Source organism: Hevea brasiliensis, chromosome 17, assembly GCF_030052815.1.
Source record: "Hevea brasiliensis isolate MT/VB/25A 57/8 chromosome 17, ASM3005281v1, whole genome shotgun sequence".
NCBI lineage: Eukaryota > Viridiplantae > Streptophyta > Magnoliopsida > Malpighiales > Euphorbiaceae > Hevea > Hevea brasiliensis.
In genome coordinates, this window is record NC_079509.1 from 1,649,088 (window position 1) to 1,670,053 (window position 20,966).

The 20,966-nt window shown below is 33.9% G+C and overlaps 2 protein-coding genes across 2 annotated transcripts; both read right to left on the reverse strand.

Annotated features, from left to right (window-relative positions):
* Positions 1-354: 354 nt before the first annotated feature.
* LOC110666678 (protein RETICULATA-RELATED 4, chloroplastic) lies at positions 355-5,434 on the reverse strand. The gene is made up of 9 exons (XM_058139876.1): positions 5,409-5,434; positions 5,211-5,266; positions 3,446-4,098; positions 2,774-2,842; positions 2,466-2,597; positions 2,181-2,291; positions 1,190-1,329; positions 734-859; positions 355-651 (listed from the first exon to the last, which is right to left on the reverse strand). The coding sequence occupies exons 1-9, from the start codon at positions 5,432-5,434 to the stop codon at positions 585-587; spliced, it is 1,380 nt and encodes a 459-aa protein (XP_057995859.1). The 3' UTR covers positions 355-584.
* Positions 5,435-14,025: 8,591 nt separating this feature from the next.
* LOC110666703 (phospholipase A1-Igamma3, chloroplastic) lies at positions 14,026-15,872 on the reverse strand. The gene has a single exon (XM_021827292.2). The coding sequence runs from the start codon at positions 15,652-15,654 to the stop codon at positions 14,131-14,133; it is 1,524 nt and encodes a 507-aa protein (XP_021682984.2). The 5' UTR covers positions 15,655-15,872; the 3' UTR covers positions 14,026-14,130.
* Positions 15,873-20,966: the final 5,094 nt, after the last annotated feature.

The window sequence follows — 20,966 nt, forward strand, 5'->3', positions numbered from 1 at the left end:
GAAATACCTTATAATATTAATTTTCTTTTTTGTTTGCAAATTCAAAATATTATAATTAAAAAGAAAAAAAAAACTAGTAATTAAGTATATAGATAAGAAAGTCGAATTTAAAGTTTTCTCATCCATTTATTTATTAATTATGAAATTTATTATCTGTATGTTAATCCCATTTTATCCTGGTTTTTGAGCTTTATTCGTCTTCTATGTTGTCTTATTGTCTGCCATACATGCATAGATAGATTTACTTGAAAGAGAATAAGTAAAGGGTGCAGCCGAAATTCTGCTTTGTTTTCACAACAAATGACCATTATTCAAATTATATATATATATATATATATTCCTTACTACTTGCTCTACATGTTCAATGTTGAAATTTATAGCTGATTGTGTCTCAATCTGGTCGAAACCAACAAAACAAATTTTGGAATGATACAAAAAAAACAAACAACAAAATGTCAGCTTTGTTGACTAATTCTTCTGAGGTTTCAATTTTCAAAGGTCAAAATCTGAATCCCATTCCCACTAAATTCAACTGACATACCCTGCTTCATGCTACTGCCACAATGCAAAACAATACTCATACATCAAGCCAATTCTTTCTGCTCCTCCTTAGCTTTTTGAATTCCTATCAACCGAGCATGATCCACCCACCTATCGAAGCAAGTTGTGAATATAGGGTGCTATACATAGAAAATTATCAAGTTCACAGAATTCAGTAAGTATGAAATCTTACAACAATGAACCCAAGTATGTGTTGCCCGTTCGAACAGCAAAACAAATTGCGCTAAGCATGAGCTTGTGCTGGTGTAATAAAGGTTCCAAAATTCGCTGTTCGATAACACCTGCCAGCACTTGATACCTGTTCAACAGAGCTATTCTCTCAGTAATATATTCCCCAAAAAATTATATATAAATCTGTTGTCTTCAGCTGGAAAATAATTCAGTTTCCATGATAAAATAGGTTACCCGCCCAGTGCAGTCTAGCCTTGACAAGAAGCAGTAGGTTGCCATTCAAAAACCAGCCCTCAACCCTCCTCACCTCTTGTGTTGAGGAGGGATGAATTAGAAATTAAAGGGCATGGGACCTTGTGTTCTCTCTAGATCATTAGTGCTATACTGACTTATCACCTAGAAAATTTGGAGATTAAAACCACACAAGCAAAGACAAAAGAAAAAGCCAACATCATACCTGAGGTTGCTAGAAACTGCCATATAGACACCATAGGCAACACTGGTGGACAATATAGGCACATTTTCAACTTCACCAGCTGAAGACTTATCCACAGCCTTTCGTGCGTTGATCAATGCATTTGTCAGAACTGTGCCAACCTATAACCAAAATAAGGTGCATGAAATATTTGCAGGCTCAAGATTAAGCACCTTTTACTAAATGACATACTAAAAAAATAGACCTGACTTTGCAACAAAAGTAAGAAAATGGAATAAAATTATAACGAGCCTGACTTTGCAACAAACGTAAGAAAATGGAATAAAATTATAACGAGAAGGACATAAACACACGCACAAAAATGGCTCATATTGGTGCCTGAAAGAACGAAATGCCATAAACTAGTCTCATAAAATGATAAGAGAGATAGAAAATGTTTACAATGCACAGCATCATATAGTGCTCAAACTGAGCTTAGATTTATTCAACAGTAAAACCCTGAGTATCAGAGGAGTTTCTTCCCTGCAAAATGTATCAACATGGACGGTTTCCATTGGCACAATGCCTAAGAAAGCAATAGCATAAGGCATGGTAATGGGCTAGTTAAGATGGTTGAGGTAAACATTATCAGAATGAATTTCATTAAGGTAACATTTAATAGTAAGTGCACTAGAAGATTCATTGAAGGATTTGTCTTGGTGGAAAAATAAGTATACTTTTCTGTTTACTGTCAATTTTTTTCTTATAGAAAAAAAAAAAAAAAAAAAAAAACTTTAATTAATTTCTTACACCTAGTAAGTTGTATGTTTAAAGGGAAACAATGCAATTAATGAAAGTATTTCAAGCCATTTAGCATTAGGGTGAGCTGTTGTTATTACAATTAAGTCACATCCTTTCCCCCTGGTCAGAGGGCAATCCCAGAAGCACAACTTACGGTCACAGAATGAGATGGATGTACACATATGCACACAAATCCTACATCTAGTCAAGCAACTTAGCAGTAAGAACTTACCAGTGATGAAGTGGTGCCAGCAGCAAAAAGTTTTGCCCCATTACGCTGCATGATAGATGAACTAACGGTTACCCTAAGCATATAACTTGAGAAATTTGAATTGATCAGGTGCTGCACCAAAAACAATTCCTTACCACAATAGCACCTATTCTCTGTAAAAATTAATAGGGAGTTCCAGCAAGAGCAACCTAAAAACAGGATTTGAAAAAACTATCTCTGAGTTTTTCTTTTCTATGAAGTCAGAAACAAGCTGTGGAGCTTGCAAAGCTAATGCAAAATAAAAACCTGAAATGCATTATCAGGGCAATTGTAGAAGAACTTTGCAATAGGTCCCGTGCTGCTTGTAAGAGGTGGTCGTAGGGATACTGTTGGAGCAGGAAGATAAACAAGCATGAAATCTGCAATTATGGCCATCACCTAAGAGAAAAAATAAATTCAAAATGAAATGCTCAGAAAACCCACAATTGATAAATTATAATATTTTGGTTCATGCTGATATAATCAAAATGTACATTCCAAATGCAATGAGGATTACAAACTGAACAAAAGATAAACAATTTGACTTGACATAATCCTAATAATAGCAACCATACCACGTCTGCAAAAACAATTTCCAGCTCCTTGAAAAAATTCTCTCTGCGACGTTCATATTCTGCAGCAGTCTAAAAAAAAGGATCAAATTATGACTGATGCTAGAATAACCCATAAACAATGGAGAGAAAGGGAGATTAAAGCAAAAAAAAAAAATTTAAAACAAAATATTTAATTTGCAATCTTTTCAAAAGAATGCATTTTTTCCCTCATTTTCTTTTCAAATAGCACGTTATAATAACATGTACAGCAAAAAAAAAAAACTATTCTAGTTTGGTTTTCTGCTAGTCACAACAAGAGGAGATTATGCATGCTAAGTTGATCAGAACCTGGGGCCTCCTGTAAAGGTGAGAGCTTGGGATTAGATAAATTCCAATGTATATTCCAAAATACTTTTCGTACTCTCATAGTCATCCTCCTTGAAATTTCAGAATAAAAATAAACAAAACTACAAGGTGACTAATGCCAGTCAATTCTGAATACTAGTTTAGCAATTGAAGAATCGCTATGAAAAATTTTCCAAAGTAGGAAAGCTCTATTCCACTAACCATCTTCCCTTTTCCTACTCTGCTAGCTAAAGCATCTTCTCAATCTCCACCACTATTAGTAATTTTATTCATTGATAAAGAAAAATGAACTGCATTTCCTTTCCAGTAGCATATAAAGAATCATACCTTAGAGAAGATACCGACGCCGCACTCGATGCCAACCTTAGCGAAAAACAGATCATCAGCCAACAGCCTCTCCTTGAACCCACCAAACTGAAGCAACCACCGGAAAATTCCCGACTTCTCCAAGTCTAAAAACCTGGAAACCACAGCACCAGGAATTCTGCCGGCTTGGATCGCAGCTACCAAGTCGTTAGGCAAAGTCTCCATGGTCCGCTTCGATTCCGTTAACACCATCATCGCCTCCTTCCTATTCCTATTCCCCGCATTATCACCATCCTCATCACTGCCACTGTTATTACCATTGTTATCGTCGTTGCCGCCACCACCGCCCCCGGAAGGGGTGCGGTTATTGAAGCCGCCATCTCCGCCAGATAAGGAGGCAGAAGGAACGAAGAGCGGGAAAAAGTTAGTGTGGTGGTGGCGGAGGGAGAGAGAGGAGGGGGAGTGGGAGGAGAGGGAGAGGCGGAGGTGGAGGGGAGATGAGTGAGAGGAAAGAAATGGTAGGTGGATATTGAAGATGGGGTTGGTGTTGTGGAGGGAGGAGGTAAAGAAGCTGGCGGCGATGGCCACGTAAAGGGGTAGAGCTGTAGAGGCGGCCAACTTGGCTTGGTAAGCTGTGTAAGAAGTGCGGTTTCCTTCCCATGTTTTCTTTCTCGCTTTGTCCGTTTCACACCAATTTTTTCAATTGTTTTATATTTTAAAAATCATTAAAAATAATAAAATTATCATAATTTATTTTCTAATTTTTTATACTAACACTGTGTTTAAAATCATTATCATGATTTTATAATGTTTAATATAGTTTTTCTCCTTAATTATTTATTAAAAAAAAGTTTTTTAAGCTATAAAATAATAGTTTCTTAATTATTACTTTATTATATATTTTTTAAACCATTAAATTAATAATTCGGGATGATTTAAAATTTTTTATTCATATTTTATACTTAAAAAATTATTAAATCATCTTATATTGTATTATTTTTTTAAATATATTAATAATTATTAATAAATTATAATACACTCAATCTAAACAGGTGTAAAAAGTAAATATTATTCATTTAATTAAAAAACATTACTATATTTAAATAAATATATTATTTATAAATATAAATTATAAAATTAATCAAAATAGTAGTCAAATTTAATATGTAATTATCTTTTCATATTTAATTCTTGTGACTATTATTTGAAAATAATTTCTTATTACACATAATATATTCAATATAAAATGTTATATCATATTTTTTAAATTCATCGAAGAAATCTATATTATATATATATATATATATATATATATATATATGAATTGAAATTTATATAAATTGAAATCTTAGATAAAAGAACAATAATATTTGTTCATTATTTAAAAATTTTGATTATTGTTGATATTTTTAAATTTTGTTTTAATTTTAATGTTTCAAATTACCCATTTAATATGTAAAAAAAAAATCTGTATTTTTTGAATGCAATTAAGTCATCCTACCAGAAGACGCACAAGTTGGAGAATCTCTCCTACCTCTTCTCAGTCCATACAACATTTATAGATGATCTGGATCTCTAACCAGATCTATCAGATCTCTCGTTTCTTTCATAAGGTCTTTATCAAAAGAATACGTTCAGGCTTCCAGAATGGACCAATGCTCTCTTCAGAGCCCATCCGCTGAACAGTATATGACCTTAGAAATCCCTCCTCAACTCATCCCTAGATGGAGACAAGAAGGATTTTCTCACCTCCACTTTGGAGCTGTAAGGCTTATCCTCAGTCTACATGGAAGGCGCGAGCTTCCAGTAACGGCAAGAGTGTCTCTTCTTGACACAAGATTCCTGCAATATGAACATGCAGTAATAGGGACATGTCTTACCACCTTGCATGCTGGAAGTGTGATACTGACGTTCTTTCCTAATTATAATCCTCACTAAGGGATCCACACCTTAGTATCGCCCTGAAAGTCCAAGTTCAACTTACAGTGCAGCACAAGTCAAATCCTCCATGATGGCTACATTACACCATCAGATCATCTATAGACTGCAAGATCATGCAGTAGATCTGTCCCAGCCATCCGTATCAAATGACGCTTTGCTCGTATTAGCAGACACTGAGACTACCCTGACAATAGTTCGAATACCTAGGCAACTGCCTAGAAATGAGCTGGAGCAGCTCATTCCGAAGGATTGGTTAACCAACTATGAGAGGCTTCATTCAACCTCTCAGCCGATCCAAATTACGGAATCTTCTTTCAGAAGAAATCCTGACGGTACGGTGCAGACCACTTTTCAACCTCCTCGACATTCTACAGGATCTTTGCCTGTATTCCAAACCATGATGGTCCAGCCATTAGAAAAATAGCAGGAAGATTTTCCCATCGGAGCAGTAACTCCTGATAATCACTATATCTGTCCTCAGAAAATAGATGGTCACTGTCCCTGGGATCTCCCAGGATCTGGAATGTGTGATGAAGATTGTGATTGTTGTGATAACTACTGGGAAAACGAATATGATCATCCTTTGTCTGATAAAAACTGGAGGAAACTTACTAAAAGGACACGGAGAACCTCTTGTAGGCCTCAACAAGTGCTCAGAAGAGATTATTCAGATAATAGCCCATGGATTGGCATCCATGAGGAAACCAAACAAAAGAAACCTCTTCCCATCTATGAGCTTGCCCTCGAGATCATCAGAAAAGAAGGAAAGAAACTCCTTCCTCCTTTTAAGCCAGTTTCTTCTCCTCCTCCTCCTGCTATACCAATGGTGCAACCCTGTATAATGTTCTCTCCTGCCTCTTATGAGGTAGACTTTTCTCCATTGGCACAACAAACAGACCAGCAGACCAAAATCTCCACCGGACCTGTCGTTCACTCAACTAAGGTTAATAGTGAAGGTCAGATAACCCCAATCACTCAAGCTGAAGAAGTTCTGAATTGGCACATGAAGAATGTAGCAGTTCAGAATAAGACATTACAACGGATTGACTCCAAGATTGATCAAGTCCTCACCAGGACTCAAAATATTGATCAAAAGGTCGATTCCTTCACTGCATTTGCCCAGAACATGTATAAAGATTTACAAGGGAAGATTGCTCAGCTTGACAAGGATTTGAGATCCTCAATCCAGCAACGGAGATTTGGCGCCGAGTTCAACCAGAAGGAACAAGAAATCAGAAGGCTGAGAAAATAGTTGGCCCAAGTTGAAGTAGATTTGCATAAACCAACAGAAACTCCTGTCTCTTACAGCCCATTTTCTACAGTGCTGTCTCATAACCCTTTCCTTCCTACTCTTGAACCTGCTTACTCTCCTTTCGACCCTTTCAATTATTCATATGAAACACCTTCATACCATCCATCTCCTTTGTTTAAACCAACTACAACACCCACCCGGTATGAACCAAAGAGCCCTTCTTCCTCAGAAGAATGTCATCCTCCAAAAAGGAAGATTGACAAAGGCAAGGACAAAATGTATCCTGATCCTCCTCCTCAACACATGGTATCAATGCCCTCTGAACCAGAAGATGACTCTTCAGATAATTTATCTAATGATAGTGAGGATGGACAGATGGATATCACGACTCATGGCTGATTCGCAGCCAACTGTGTCTCAGACAGGTCCTTCACAAACTACGGATTCTACTAGCGGTACCACAGGCCTTGCCACTGGGCCTCCTTAAGCCCAAGATCCACATGTGAAAATGTCAGAAGATGATCCAATCCTGGATTTTAATCTCCTAGGAGCCCCACATCAATCTAGGCCTAACTCAGGCCCATGGTTCACCCTGGACGATGTTCCTCCTTCAAAATGGAGAGACTGCCTCGCAGAATTCAAAGCCTGGCTTAATATCCAGATGCTTCGAGAAGGTGCTGACTCTCATACAGTTCTTAGAGAATTTGTATCCCGAACTGTTGGCACATTACAGGACTGGTTTGCCTCTATCAGAGAATATCAAAAGGCCTAATTTTGTCACTTAAATACTATATAAGCTGTCAATGCCATTTTTGTTGAATTCCTCGGAGATGCCTCTTTGTACAGTAAGCAGTTACGCCAGGAAGACTTTGACATGCGTTGCTGCTCTCTGAAAAGGACAGATATTGAAAGACATTACTAGCGCATGGCTTAGCGATATTATTTACTGAATGGTTATAATGATGTCAATCTCTGACACACATACATTGCCTCCCTTCCGGAGGCACTACAACCTGAGCTCCACAAAAGCATTGCTGCAATTAGAAGAGCAATGAATACCATTACCATCAGAGAAATCCACCAGATGACGCTGGCTTGTCTAGATAAAATGTGTGAGCAACAGAAGTTATTTAAAGACATCATTGACAACAGCAAAGCCTTAAAGAACATCTGTCAAAAGTCCTACCTTGCTATCAAATGCAAAGAAAAGAACTATGAATGCAAACCAAAGAAAAAGGGACATTACAAGAAGTATTCTTCTGGATCTAAACCCCCTTTCAAGCAGAAAAAGGGAAGAAGAACAGTCAGATATTTTTGAAAGAAAAGAATGGGCACAAAGAAGTCTGATCGATGCTACATTTGTGGCAATCAGGATCACTATGCAAAAAACTGCCCCAAAAACCCTAATAAGGCTATCAAGCTTTTACAACATATTCAACAGGCTTCTCACATTTCCCTAGAGCATGATGATATTGAATCTTTGTTCTCCGAACAAGATGAACCAGATGAAGAAACAGTTTTTGCCCTTGGAGCAGATACTAGTTCAGAACAAGACCACTCCTTCTCTTTAGAAGAGTCAGGTTCAGATACAGAAGCCCATGACCCGTCTTACCTGGCCCAACATATCCAATCCTCTCAATCAACTCACGGCCCAGACACTATTCCAATTCCTTTAGTCCCGCTTCATATTCTTCCCAGCAAATATGAATAGCCCATTAATGTCATTGGTTTCCTAGATACCGGGGCTCACAAAAGCATGATGAACCCAGCTATTTTACCTCCAGAATACTGGGTCCCTCATGAGGAATACTTCAAGGTAGCTGATGGCAATGATTTCAAAACTAGCCTCATCACCAAGCATCCCATTGGGATTCAGTTCTTCTCTACTTGTATCCTCTGGACCAGGGTCATCGGGTCAGATCTTCCTGATAAGGATTTGCTGATAGGCTTTGACTTGTATCAACAAGCAAAGCATTTAAAGATCCTCCCATCAGGATTAAAATATAAATGGAATTTTCAGCCATTCACCTCTATCCCAAGGTTATATTCTTTGGCTGATGCCTCAGCTGAGTTCCAAGAACACAAGGAACTCCTTTTAAGATCCTGTGCTGATTCCCATGCACATTTTCACCATCACCACCCCCTGTGGAAGAACCCAGACTTCTTGGTCAACCTTCCATTCAAACTCAACGAAGACATCGATCCAACAAAAGCATCACACCCGGGGATAAATCCCACAGACTTAGCTCTGGCCCAAGAAGAGTGCAAACAACTTCTCCAACAGGGTCTCATAGAACCCACTTCCTCTTAGTGAGCCTGTCAGGCCTTCTATATTGAAAAAAGATCTGAATGACTAAGAGGAAAGAAAAGACTTGTCATTGATTATAAGCCCCTCAATCATTTCCTTCAAGATGACAAGTTCCCATTACCAAAACCTGAAGCCTTGTTCACTCAACTCCACGAGGCCCATGTTTTCTCCAAGTTTGATCTCAAAGCTGGATTTTGGCAATTGGGTATTAACCCCTCTGATAGGCCCAAAATCGCCTTCTACATTCCTACAACCCAATACCAATGGACAGTCCTTCCATTCGGCCTTAAGACGGCCCCATTAGTTTTCCAAAAGGCCATGATAAGGATATTTGAGCCCATACTTCACAGTGCTCTCATCTACATAGACGATATCCTTCTTTTCTCGAAAGATGTTACGGCCCATAGGACACTTCTCTCTACATTTCAACAATTGGTGGATTCCTATGGAATTATGCTATCAGAAAAAAAGAGCTCATTGGCTCAAACTGATATCGACTTTCTTGGAATGAAGTTCAAAGATGGAAAATACCAACCGGGACCTCACATTGCAGAAGAATTACTGAAGTTCCCTGATAAGAACTTGACAGTAAAACAAATACAACAGGTCCTTGGTATTATCAATTACATCAGAAAGTTTATTCCGCATGTGGCCACCTACACATGCCAACTGTAAAAAATGCTTAAGAAGAATGCTCCATCTTGGAAGGAATAACAAACATGTGCAGTCAAAGCATTAAAAGAATTGGCTCTAAACCCGCCACCTCTAAAGATTCCCAGCATTGGATACCGAATCCTTCAGATTGATGCTAGTGACACCCACTGGGGTGCAGTCCTCATTGGAGAAATACAAGGAGAAAAGCATATCTGCGGACATGCTATTGGAGAATTTCTAGAGCCTCAGAAACATTATCATTCGATCTATAAAGAAATATTAGCTGTCAAAAATGGGATAAAGAGATTCGAATTCCATCTCATTGGCCACCATTTTACTGTGGTCATGGACAGCTCATCTTCAAAAATAAGTCTCTTCCTGAACCACAATTACTGAGGCTAAAGGACTAGTTTGCCAAGTATAAATTCATAGTCCAACACATCAAAGGGAAACATAACTTGGTTTCTAATCTTCTATCCAGGCCCAAGAACCTCCACCTCGTTCAATCTTCCTCTACACTCCCTTTGATCCTTATGGCATCATCATCATCGCCCTCTCCACATACTCCTTCTCCAATGCACAATTTTCTGGTTCCTACTTCAGACAGTTTTCCTCCAGGATGCTCACCTAACCAGCCCATCACAAAAATGGCTAAGTTTGCAAGGGGTTACCTATTCCACTATCTAAGTGCCAGGAATACTCTGAAAGGATTACTCCCATCCTCATCTATATTTATCCCTGATAACCCTTTCCTCACCTGTTTCAGTATCCATCCTGACAGAGAACTCATCCTGGAAGAATTATGGCTCCTCTGGTGCATGGTTACCCTCTATTCCACAGGGATAGAATTCCCATTCATGGCCCTATACCAATATGTTATGTGCAACACCAACAGGACTCTCTTGTCCAGATTTCTGGAGTGGTTCAAGCCCATTTCAGTATGGCCGTACAGTCTGAAGGGCATCATAGACACACATGAGATTGAAGACAGGCCCACCGGAACTCAGCCAAATATCAGGACAATGTTCATCATGCATAAGCCTTTCTCCAGGAGGCTCGATGGACTACTCTGGACTCAAAATACTGAGTACGAATGGAGAACCTACGAAGGATCAGTCACTGAAAAGGACACCATGGGGCCCTTAAGGAAACAGCTAGCAGAATATCTCTGTGAAATCAATGGCTATCAGTATCTGACGCTCCCCCATGTGAAATGTACATCTTTGGGTCCCATTCAGACTCTCGCTGATGAGCACATTGACTGAACCCATCCCATGTGACAAGATTCCCAGGATCCAATGGACACTGAGTCACGAGATGCCATTCAGAGTACTAACCCACCATCACCTGTGCATCGACAGTGGCCAAAGGACTTTTTTGTAATTGACTCTGACGACTCTGACTTTGATACTCTCAATCTGTCCACAACCCCATGATAAAAGTTAAAGTTTGTCGATTAATAATGTAATAAGTGTCTTTCTTTATTTTGTTTTATTTAAGAGTGTCGGTAGCCAGTTTCTAGCCGGTTGCTTGTAATCCTAAGAGCCTCCAAGTCTATATAAGGAGTTGCTCTATTCAGTTGTAATCAGACTCAGTTTCCCTTTCAATAATATTCTCTGAAGTTTTCTTCTATGGCTTTCTAAACCTTTCTCTTTCTCTCCGAAAACCTTTGAACGTGTATCATACTCTTATAATCAGAGATACGTATGCTCTACACTTGCCTCTTTGAGAGGATCCTGTGTATCAGAAATATCTTTATTTTAATGTTAGGTGTGACGGTCCCGTTATCATATGTGTAATGTATAAAAGGACACAGCCAGAGAGTACCTATGGAGAGAGAATAGGCATAGCATGAGTACATTATGTATATGGTAAGGGCTCCCGGCTCATTCTGCTCTAAACCAAAATACTTCACTTCAATCCAAGACAAAGAAACTAGAGTTCATTTGAGCTCATAATATCACAAATACTTGCAATTTTTTCTTTCATTACAATAGAGTAAATTAAAGGAATTATTTAATCAATATTTAAATAATTGAGTGTTAATCTTATAATATAAAAAATTATGAAGCTGCACCACAAAATTCTTATATTTTGACCTTATCTTTAAGATCATAAAAATAAATATTTAAATTTAACTGAATTTAAAAAAAAAATAACATTATTGAGTAATTTTGTTGATTTTTCAGCAATAGCCTTAGGAAAGATAATTTTCTGCATTGGGCTGACCAATAAGAAAAAAACAAAGAGATCTGAAATTATGCACTACATCCCCATGTCATGGTCAAATCCATTATTTTAATTTTCCAAATTTAACCCTTAAATAGACCGTCAATCTCTTATCTCTTCCAGAAAGTCCTTATCAAAAGAATATATTCAATCTTCCAGAATAGATAAGTGCTCTCTGCAATCCAAGCATGCTGCACCAGGCTACCCACTAAACATGTTTGGCTAAATAACACAAGCAATCACTTAACTTCAATTTAATTTAATAAATCATTAGTTACCCTATTGCTGTTAAATTTCTTTTTCTTTTTATTTTTTTTATATTATTTATAAAATAATTACTAGGTAAGTAAATTAATTTAAAAATTTTTAATTTTTTATCATAATAATTTTTATAAAATTAAATTAAAATTTAATAATTTTTATAAAAATATAAAAAAATTAAATTATCACATGTGATAATTACTTACATAATAAAATTAAAATTATAATATTTTTAATAAATTATAAAATTTATTTTTAATTTTTTATCTATAGTTGTAAAATTATTTTCGAACGTGCGTGTGTGTATAAAATTAAAATAAAAAAAAAAACAGATTATAAGAATTGGATTATATTTTATGAAGACAATTTTAATATTATTGCATTAAATTTTACTCATGAATAAGGGCAGAATTCAAAATTAATCTTTGGAGGGTCAAAAATGATATTAGAAGGAAACAAAATAAAATATTGATAAAAATATAAAAATTAAAATAATAAGAGATTTAAAATGTAAAGATTAAAAAAAAAGAAATATTAAGAAATTTAAATTAAATAATATAAATAAAATTTACATAAAAGTGTAAAGGCTAAAACAAAAATAAAAATATTAAAAGAATGAATAGTAATATTTAAAAAAAATTTAATTTTATAGTCAAAATTTTAAATTTAAAAATTTTAAGAAAATAAATAGTGATTTAAAAAAAATCATTAAAATATGTAGATAATATTATAATTTTGAAATTTTGGAAGGGCCACAGCGATGTTGCCTCTTTAAGGATAATTCCAATGCCACCGAGTGGTAATATTTTTATTTTTTATTTAATTGAAAGCCAAATTAAGCAATTGGCAAATTAATCTGGTCTGCTGGGCCCAGTGTCCATAAACATGTCCTTTGAGCCCATAACCAATTTTGTCTCCTAGGTCTAGATATTGGGCCAGATTGTCCCTGCCACCAGGCAATTAACTTCCATAGGGCCCAGGACCAGATATTATTAATCCAATAATTATTTAATTTATTTAAAATACTAAATAATACCAATAATATATTTTTTTAATATAAAGGAAGCTCAACAGATCGAGTAATATTTAATAAATTATGCAATGGAAGATAATTTTTTTCTTTTTAATAAATTTCAGTAATAAAAATAAAATAAATAAATAAATAAATAGTTTAAATTAAAGATTTCATATTTTTCTTTGTATTTTTGAATTAAAATAAAATAAGACCAATCAATAAAAAGACCTTCAAGAAAATAAATAAGAATGTTTTTTTTCTTCCAGAGAAAAGGTGGCAAGTTGTGGAAGACGTGTAAAGTATTGCTAAGTTGTTTATTTGTTTAAGGGTCAATTATTTGAAAATACATTTAATATCATTACATGTAAATTGATATAAAAATATAGCGAGTAAAATAGTTAATAATTATTAAAATAATTAATAAATATTAAAACAGTTAATATTATCAAATAAAATTCTTTAATAAGGTATGTAATTAGCCACTAACATGGAAGATAGGGGGAAACGCAATTAATACATAATTTGGGACCATTTTGTTCACAGTGGTGGACAACACTCGTTTCAAACATTCATAATTAATGAGGATGTCAATTGAGGGAGCAATACAACCAGTCAATCACACCATTAACTATTTGGTCACTAATCCATGATTAAAGTTTCATTAGGCAAGTGGTAGTTATAATTAATCATATTGACTAAATAACTATACTATATCTACTAGTATCCACCTCAACTACCATATTTATTTCCTCATTATCCCAAGCTATGACTACGCTCATGTCATCTTTTTTCTTGCTTTGGTTGTGACCACAGTATATTTTTTTTTCTATAGTGGTATAGCTAGCATTCATTTGCACGCCATTCGTCCTATCTTTTTCATTTTGGCGAATATGATAAAATTTATTTAAAAAATGTTTCAATATATAGACACACTCTTCAAATTATATCACAAAGGATTCGCACGTTTATATATATGTAGGACAATGAAAAGATAAGACCCACGACCGAGACATGGGTTAGTGGGTAGATGTTGTACCACATCAAATTCAAAGTGCTTCCACTTGATGGGAACTCGCAATTTTGAGCACTTGTTCAAGGTGGTGGGCCGTGTCGTCTGGATGGGCCTCCACTCTAGGCCTCTCTGGCACCACCCACCGCCCCTCGTTGTTTCTCACCATCCCTTTGTTCTCGTCTTGCCGCCAGTGCGGTGGCACACCGTACTCGCTTCTCAAGAAGTCACAACTCTTGTTGACGAGGGCAATGTCTCTCTTGGTTGCCAAGAAGAATCGCTTCCCTTTGCCCTGGTAGCCATCCACCAAGTGTAAATGAACCTCCAGATTATGTGCACAACCAAGATCATTTGTTGGCTTTAGAAATGGGCTGTGGGTGTGATCCAATGCAAGTTCCACTCCCACATGTGCATAGCTCCAAGGAAATGAAATGGTGTCCTCCACGTATTTTTGATACTGGAATTTCTCATTAGCAAAAATCCCTGGAACTGTTGGTACCTTGTCATGCACATTAATCACTCTTAGTACTTTAACTCCAAGCTCTTCGCATCGTTCTTTAAACTTGAGATTTCCCACTCGAGGGCCAGCGAAAGAGTAGACGGTGATAGGAATTTTATTCCTTAATTCTTCATGATCCATATAATTAAGCCTCATCTCTGCAATATCGTAAGCACTTAATATAGCCAAAGCTGCCCCTAGGCTGTGACCTGTGATTGTTATACTAATTTCTTCACCTCTATAATAATCAAGAAGTCGCTTAATCTCTGCTAAAACTTGTTCACGAGCTGAAAATGTGCAGTACTTGCAGGAGTTTTCTTTCTTAGTGTATAAATCATAAAACCCTAACTCGATTTTGATGGATGGATCGCTGGTGAAGTTAGCAGAGCAAAGGATATCTTTAAGATCATATATCCATTCAAGATAAGTGACTGTGCCTCTCCATGCTATGACTATATCGCGGCGGCCCAGACGTTTGATCTCCTTTTCATCAGTGGTGACAGCGACGTAACCCATCCAATTTGCATGGATGCTCCAAATGCTGCTCAGCTTAGATTTCTGGAAGAAATTTGGAAGGTTAATATTTGAAGTGGCGTAGAGATACCTGCTTATTTTGTAACCATGGCCTTGCATATCTAGCTTATCGAAGAAATTAGCTCCTTGGTACTTGCATGTGCCACAGTACTTAGAGTGAGGATCGAAATCGAAAGAATCATAGCATGCTTGGGAGAATTCTCCATAGCGGATTATTTCTTTGCGAAGATGAGAATTCATGGGATCTAGGAGTCCTTCCCAGTCATCGGAGCCTTGGATTTCCTTCCATATTTCGCTTAGAGTCCTCTCATCTTCTCGGTAAACTAAGGTTTCGTCTAGTTGTGGAGTTAGACTTGAGATGGACGATGAACATTTGATAAGACCAGTGTTTCCAATATTTGGTGAAAAGGGTTTTCTTGCAATAGCGAGGAAAGTTTTAGATTTGTTTAGGTTGCTGTATCTTGGGAACACATCTTCGGAGACATGTGGCAGAGTGGTTTTGAGCGTAGTCATAATCAGAGAAGCCATGAGAGGGTCTCTAGGTGTTCCCTCTCCCCCTTGACTTGAAAAGAAAGAGAGTGTGAGGGAGAGAAGAGAGTGATTGTACTAACAATTATTAACCACTCTATGTTGAATTGAGGAGGATGGCTCAGCGATCAATTAAGAAGTGCAGGTGATAGTTGAATTTTGAAGTACATAGCTACTACCTAGATTAAAAAATGGAGGCGGGCATACGGTAATTAACTTTGGGCAGGTGAAGGATTAAATAGATAATGACAAGTGATATCCGACTTATTTAACAATCCCCAACATATCAACAATTGCTTTGATTTAATTTGGATATTCCCTGAAGATATACATCTGCGTGGATAAGTGTGAAATATTTATATGTCGATGAAGTCCGCAATAAGTGATATCAATAAATTTAATATATGAAATTTATTGTGCATTTTATATCTTAAACACATAACAGATGAATTAAAAAAAATATTCATGTATTTTATTCAACAAAGAATCACTGATTTACTCATTTTATTTCAAATAAAAAAAATCACATATTAATAACATAAAGCTGGAAATGGATGCTTGCTTTTATATATATACGTGTGTGTGCGTTGGGTGGGGGGTGTGGGTTAGCTTCAAATAGTAGTGGGTGGGGCGCCACCTTTCCACAAAGCTATGAAATAATTTTAATAAAAATTGAAATAATAAAATTAGTATTTTCTCAAATAGTATTTCATATTTAAATTTGAATCAAATATATATAAATATAATTATTTAATATAAAATATAAATATAAATTATTATTACTATATATTAAAGGAGAGCAATCTTTTACTGTTCCTAAGAACAGTGAAAGGTTCTCTCTATCCCTACTTTTTTTTTATTCAGCTAATACAATATTACATAATTGATATTATGTTTTTCAATTTCTTTATTTTTGGTGTCTTATTTATTAAAATTTTTTTATTTTATTACCAAAATAAATACTTCCTTTTTAAATTTTGCATGACACAACATGAATATTTTGACACTCTACAGTTTTTTTTTAATTAATTGAATATTTTGAACCATAATGAATATTTAATCTCTTTTAAAATTTTATTTAAATGTTTTATTTTATTAATTAAATTTTTAAATTTTTATTTATTTATTTTAATATTTAAACCTCTTATATGTCCAGAAATAAATTATCTTTTTAATAATTTTTACTTTTTACTTTTATTTTAATTGTTTTTAATTTATTTAATTTGTATTTATTATTATTTTTTTCTTAAAATGGTTTTAAAATTATTTTATTATATGATAAAATGAATTTTACTTTGCACACCAACATTGAATATCATACTTTCATTTTATCATAAAGAAAATATAGTAATAACAAATTATTAATGTATTTGAGCATTATTTCTTATACTTTCTTTGTTATAAACACAACTTTAAAATGATAAGATTTTGATTAAAATTATTATTTTTATAATAATAATAATAATAATTATTATTATTATTATTTTAAACAAAAAAATAAAAAATAATATATATATTTAGAGTTTTTAGTAATTATAAATAATAAATAATTAAATTTGCTTTGCTTTTAAATTACAATGTAGTCTATAATATTTTTAATTTATTTTTTAATAATTAAAAAATATTTTAAAACTATGTGCATATACTTTATTGTTATTTATTTTTTAATAATTAAAAAATATTTTAAAACTATGTGCATATACTTTATTGTTATATGCTAAGCCTATTACTATAAGAATAATACTACGCACATTTTTAAAAATGGATTAAAAAATTTACTGTAACACCCCTAATTTTAAATAATTATTTTATATGTAAATATAAATATTTTAGTCTAACTCCTAGTGTTGTGAGCTTTGCATAGGTACTTTCATTTCGTGGCAATTCAATTGTCGTCCGAATCTATAATTTCGGACTAAGCAGATAAGCTGTCGGAATCACTTTGAAATTGGGTTAAAGTTATAGGCTACCTCATAATTTTCAGATGCCCCGGACGCGTTTCAAGCGTCAGAATTGGCATAGATAAACTCAAACCCTGAGTTTCTTCAATTTTATAGTGCTAGGTTTATAATAAAATTCCATAAATATTCGTCAGTAGCTAAAAAATTATAATTCCTTTTGCGTTAGCTCTATAATATTGCTAATGACCGCGGGATAAAATTTTAAAATTTTTAGAGCTAGCTAAAATGACTTTTGCAAAATATCCGATTTAAACCTTATAATTGAATTGTTAGATTATGTGAGATTTGCCTGAGTTGGAGGGCCCAAGAGGGGCCATGTGTTGTTGTTGAGATTATGTGTGGCTTTAGAAGTGTGATTTGAACTACTTTGCAGGTTGGGTAGGTCCTAAATATAGGGAGAACTCTGCCGGATTTTTGGCATAACTTAGGGTGTATTTGGTTCATTTTAAAACTTGTATTAAGTCAGTTTTATTAAATAATTGTAATATAATTGTCAGGTAAGCTGGGACAGCCTTCGTCCTTTGCCCAGCCACCACATTGACCTCGATTTACGTCTGTAAGTAAAATATTGATTTTAATTATAATTTTATTATTATTATATATTTAGGCATGCCCATGCATCACTTATAAATATATATTTATGTAGTTAAATACTATACACATTTTATATTGCATCTTTATTTGATGAAATGTTATGGATGTTGTTTTATGGTAATTTGGAGCAGTGTGCGTGTGTTGTCGTGCATGTGGTGTATGATATCGGATATGGACAGGACGGGTAGACGCGGCTAGAGTTTGACTTGTTGGGACTCGATCATTTTATGGATAAGTCGGGGTAGGCACGGCTCGAGATAATCTCGCTGGCCCTCGCATTTGGACTATTAAGAGAAAGTCTAGCTTGAGATATACTCGCTGGTAGAGGTTAGATTAAGAGGGCTGTATAAAGGATCAACTCCCATATATGTACTGTTTGAATTTTATGTAAGTGTGTGAGTACTCCAAATTACCTTTTAATTGTTTACGATATGATTTGCATGAAAACTATGAAAAGTGTTGCATTCCACTCTTTAGGATGCTTTAGCTTTAGATAGTTATAGAAATTGTACTTAAAATAGGTATTTTACTCTATGAGTCAAATACTCACTCCTGTTCATCTAGTTTTTTAGGATACAGGAAGTCCTTTATTGAGTTTAACCTGCTCTCTTCTTCACATGTCTACTATTGGCATTTAATTATATTTTGTACCTTTACTCTGTTCTAGAACTCCGCATGTATTATTATTATTAGTAATGTATTCATTTGGATATGTTATGTATGTATTAACTAGAATTATAAGCATGATATATCAGTATGTATGGATGATTATTGGGTTGAATGAGGGAGCTGAGCTTCCATTTGAAATAGTATTATTATGAGTATGTGGAGGGTGAGCTGAGCTCCCCAAATTGTTATATATATATTGTGTTTACAGGTCTGGTGAGTCAAAAACTCCCCGTTAGATGGTCCATGTTATGGCCGGACTCTGTCCGATTAATTTCTTGAAATTGAGTTCAACATGTGTTTTAGGATTGGGTTAAGGAATAGTTAGGTTTAAAACAGGCCTCAGAGACTTTAGGCTGGCATAGGTCCTAGTGCCGATCCAGCCCATAGATTGGGTCATGACATTACTTTTCTTACTCTACAATTAAATATTTTTTTCTTGTGAAATTATATTTTTTAATCTATGTATTATAATAAGTAAATGATAAATATTATATTATTAATATTAGGTTACATTTGGTAGAACGTAATACAATCCAATATAATCACCTATGTAATAAAATTAAAATTATAATGTAATTTAATAAAATTATCATTATAATTTTATATTTGGTTGCAGAATAAAAATATAAGTAATATAATGATAAATTTTGTTTTAATATTTAATTTATTTATGATATTAATCATAAATAAATTAAATATTAAAACAAAATTTATCATTAAATATTAATGTTAAGGTAAGTGTTGGGCACTGAATGAGTCGTATGTGTCTAAACTAAGAGATGCAGATATGAGAATGTTAAGGTAGATGAGTGGCTATATTATACTAGATAAAGTTCATAATGAGAATATTAGAGAAAATGTAGGAGTAGTGCCAATTGAGGATAAGTTGAGAGAAGAAAGATTGAGGTGATTTGGTTATGTGAAATGTAGACATACGGAGGCTCCAGTTAGACAAGTAGAACACATTATGTTAGAGGATAGAAAGAAAAGAAGGGATAGGCCTAAATTGACTTTGAGAAAAGTAGTACAATATAACCTATAAGCATTACACATTTCCGATGATTTAACCCAAAATCGTTTAGAGTGGAGAAAGAGAATTCATATATCTGATCCTAAATTTTTTGAATAAACGCTTAGTTAAGTTGAGTTGAGTATTTATGATATTAATATTAAGTGATAATAATTGTAATGATTGATAGTTGAATAGTAGTTGTAACTAGTACCTGTTTGGTGTTGTGTTTGAAGGCTTAAAATTATTTTTTTAAATAAAAATACTATTTTAGATACTATTGAAAAAAGTAATTTAAAAAAATTATTTTATTATTTTAATTTTATTATAATTAAAATTTATTAAATTTTATTTTAAATTATTTTTTAATACTTTTTAAATAATATATATAAGAAAATAATTTTCTTAAAAGCGATTTCAATTAAAATAGTTTTAAGCGGTGGTAGAGAGCTTGTATAAGCTTATGTGTATGGCGGCCCAGAGGCAAACGGGCTTTAGAGGTAACACTACAACCAATCCTTTCTGGCTAAAACATGGCCCAATTTGTTTGGGTTTTATTAATATTACCCCAAAATTGATCCATGGGATTTGATTTAAGCCTCGTTTAGGATTTGCAATTAAAAAATAACTTTAAAAATGTATTATTATTTTCATAATTTTGTTGTTAAAATTTAATTCTAGCTTTTAATTTTATGCATGGACATTAAGAACGTAATAAAAAAAAAACGCTTTTAACAACAATAATATTTTAAATGTTATCAAAAAATAATTTAAAAATTATTTCTTTTTTTAACATTTTATATGAAAATATATTTAATTTAAATTTTATAATTTTCAAATAATAATTTTAAAAAATTTTAAAAAAAATATTTGTATAATATATAAATGTGGGGAAGAAGACGGGGAATATTGGATTTGCCAAAATACCCTTTTTATTTATATTATTTACAAATTACAATAATATAATTTTTATTATTTTAATTATTTTTAATATTATTATAAATTTAAAAAATTTAACTTGTATTTAACTTCTGTTTAATTCAAAATAAAATTTTATAAGAAAAATTAAGTAAAATGAA

What these genes read in the sequence shown, in the direction of transcription:
- LOC110666678 (XM_058139876.1), bottom strand. Translation starts at nt 5,434, where the DNA reads ATGGAGGATTTGACTTGTGCTGCACT. An exon ending in CTGGCACCACTTCATCACTG is followed by an intron (nt 1,330 to 2,180) that starts GTAAGTTCTTAC and finishes TTTTGGTTATAG; the next exon opens with GTTGGCACAGTTCTGACAAA. An exon ending in ACATACTTGGGTTCATTGTT is followed by an intron (nt 652 to 733) that starts GTAAGATTTCAT and finishes TTGCTTCGATAG; the next exon opens with GTGGGTGGATCATGCTCGGT.
- LOC110666703 (XM_021827292.2), bottom strand. Translation starts at nt 15,654, where the DNA reads ATGGCTTCTCTGATTATGACTACGCTCAAAACCACTCTGCCACATGTC.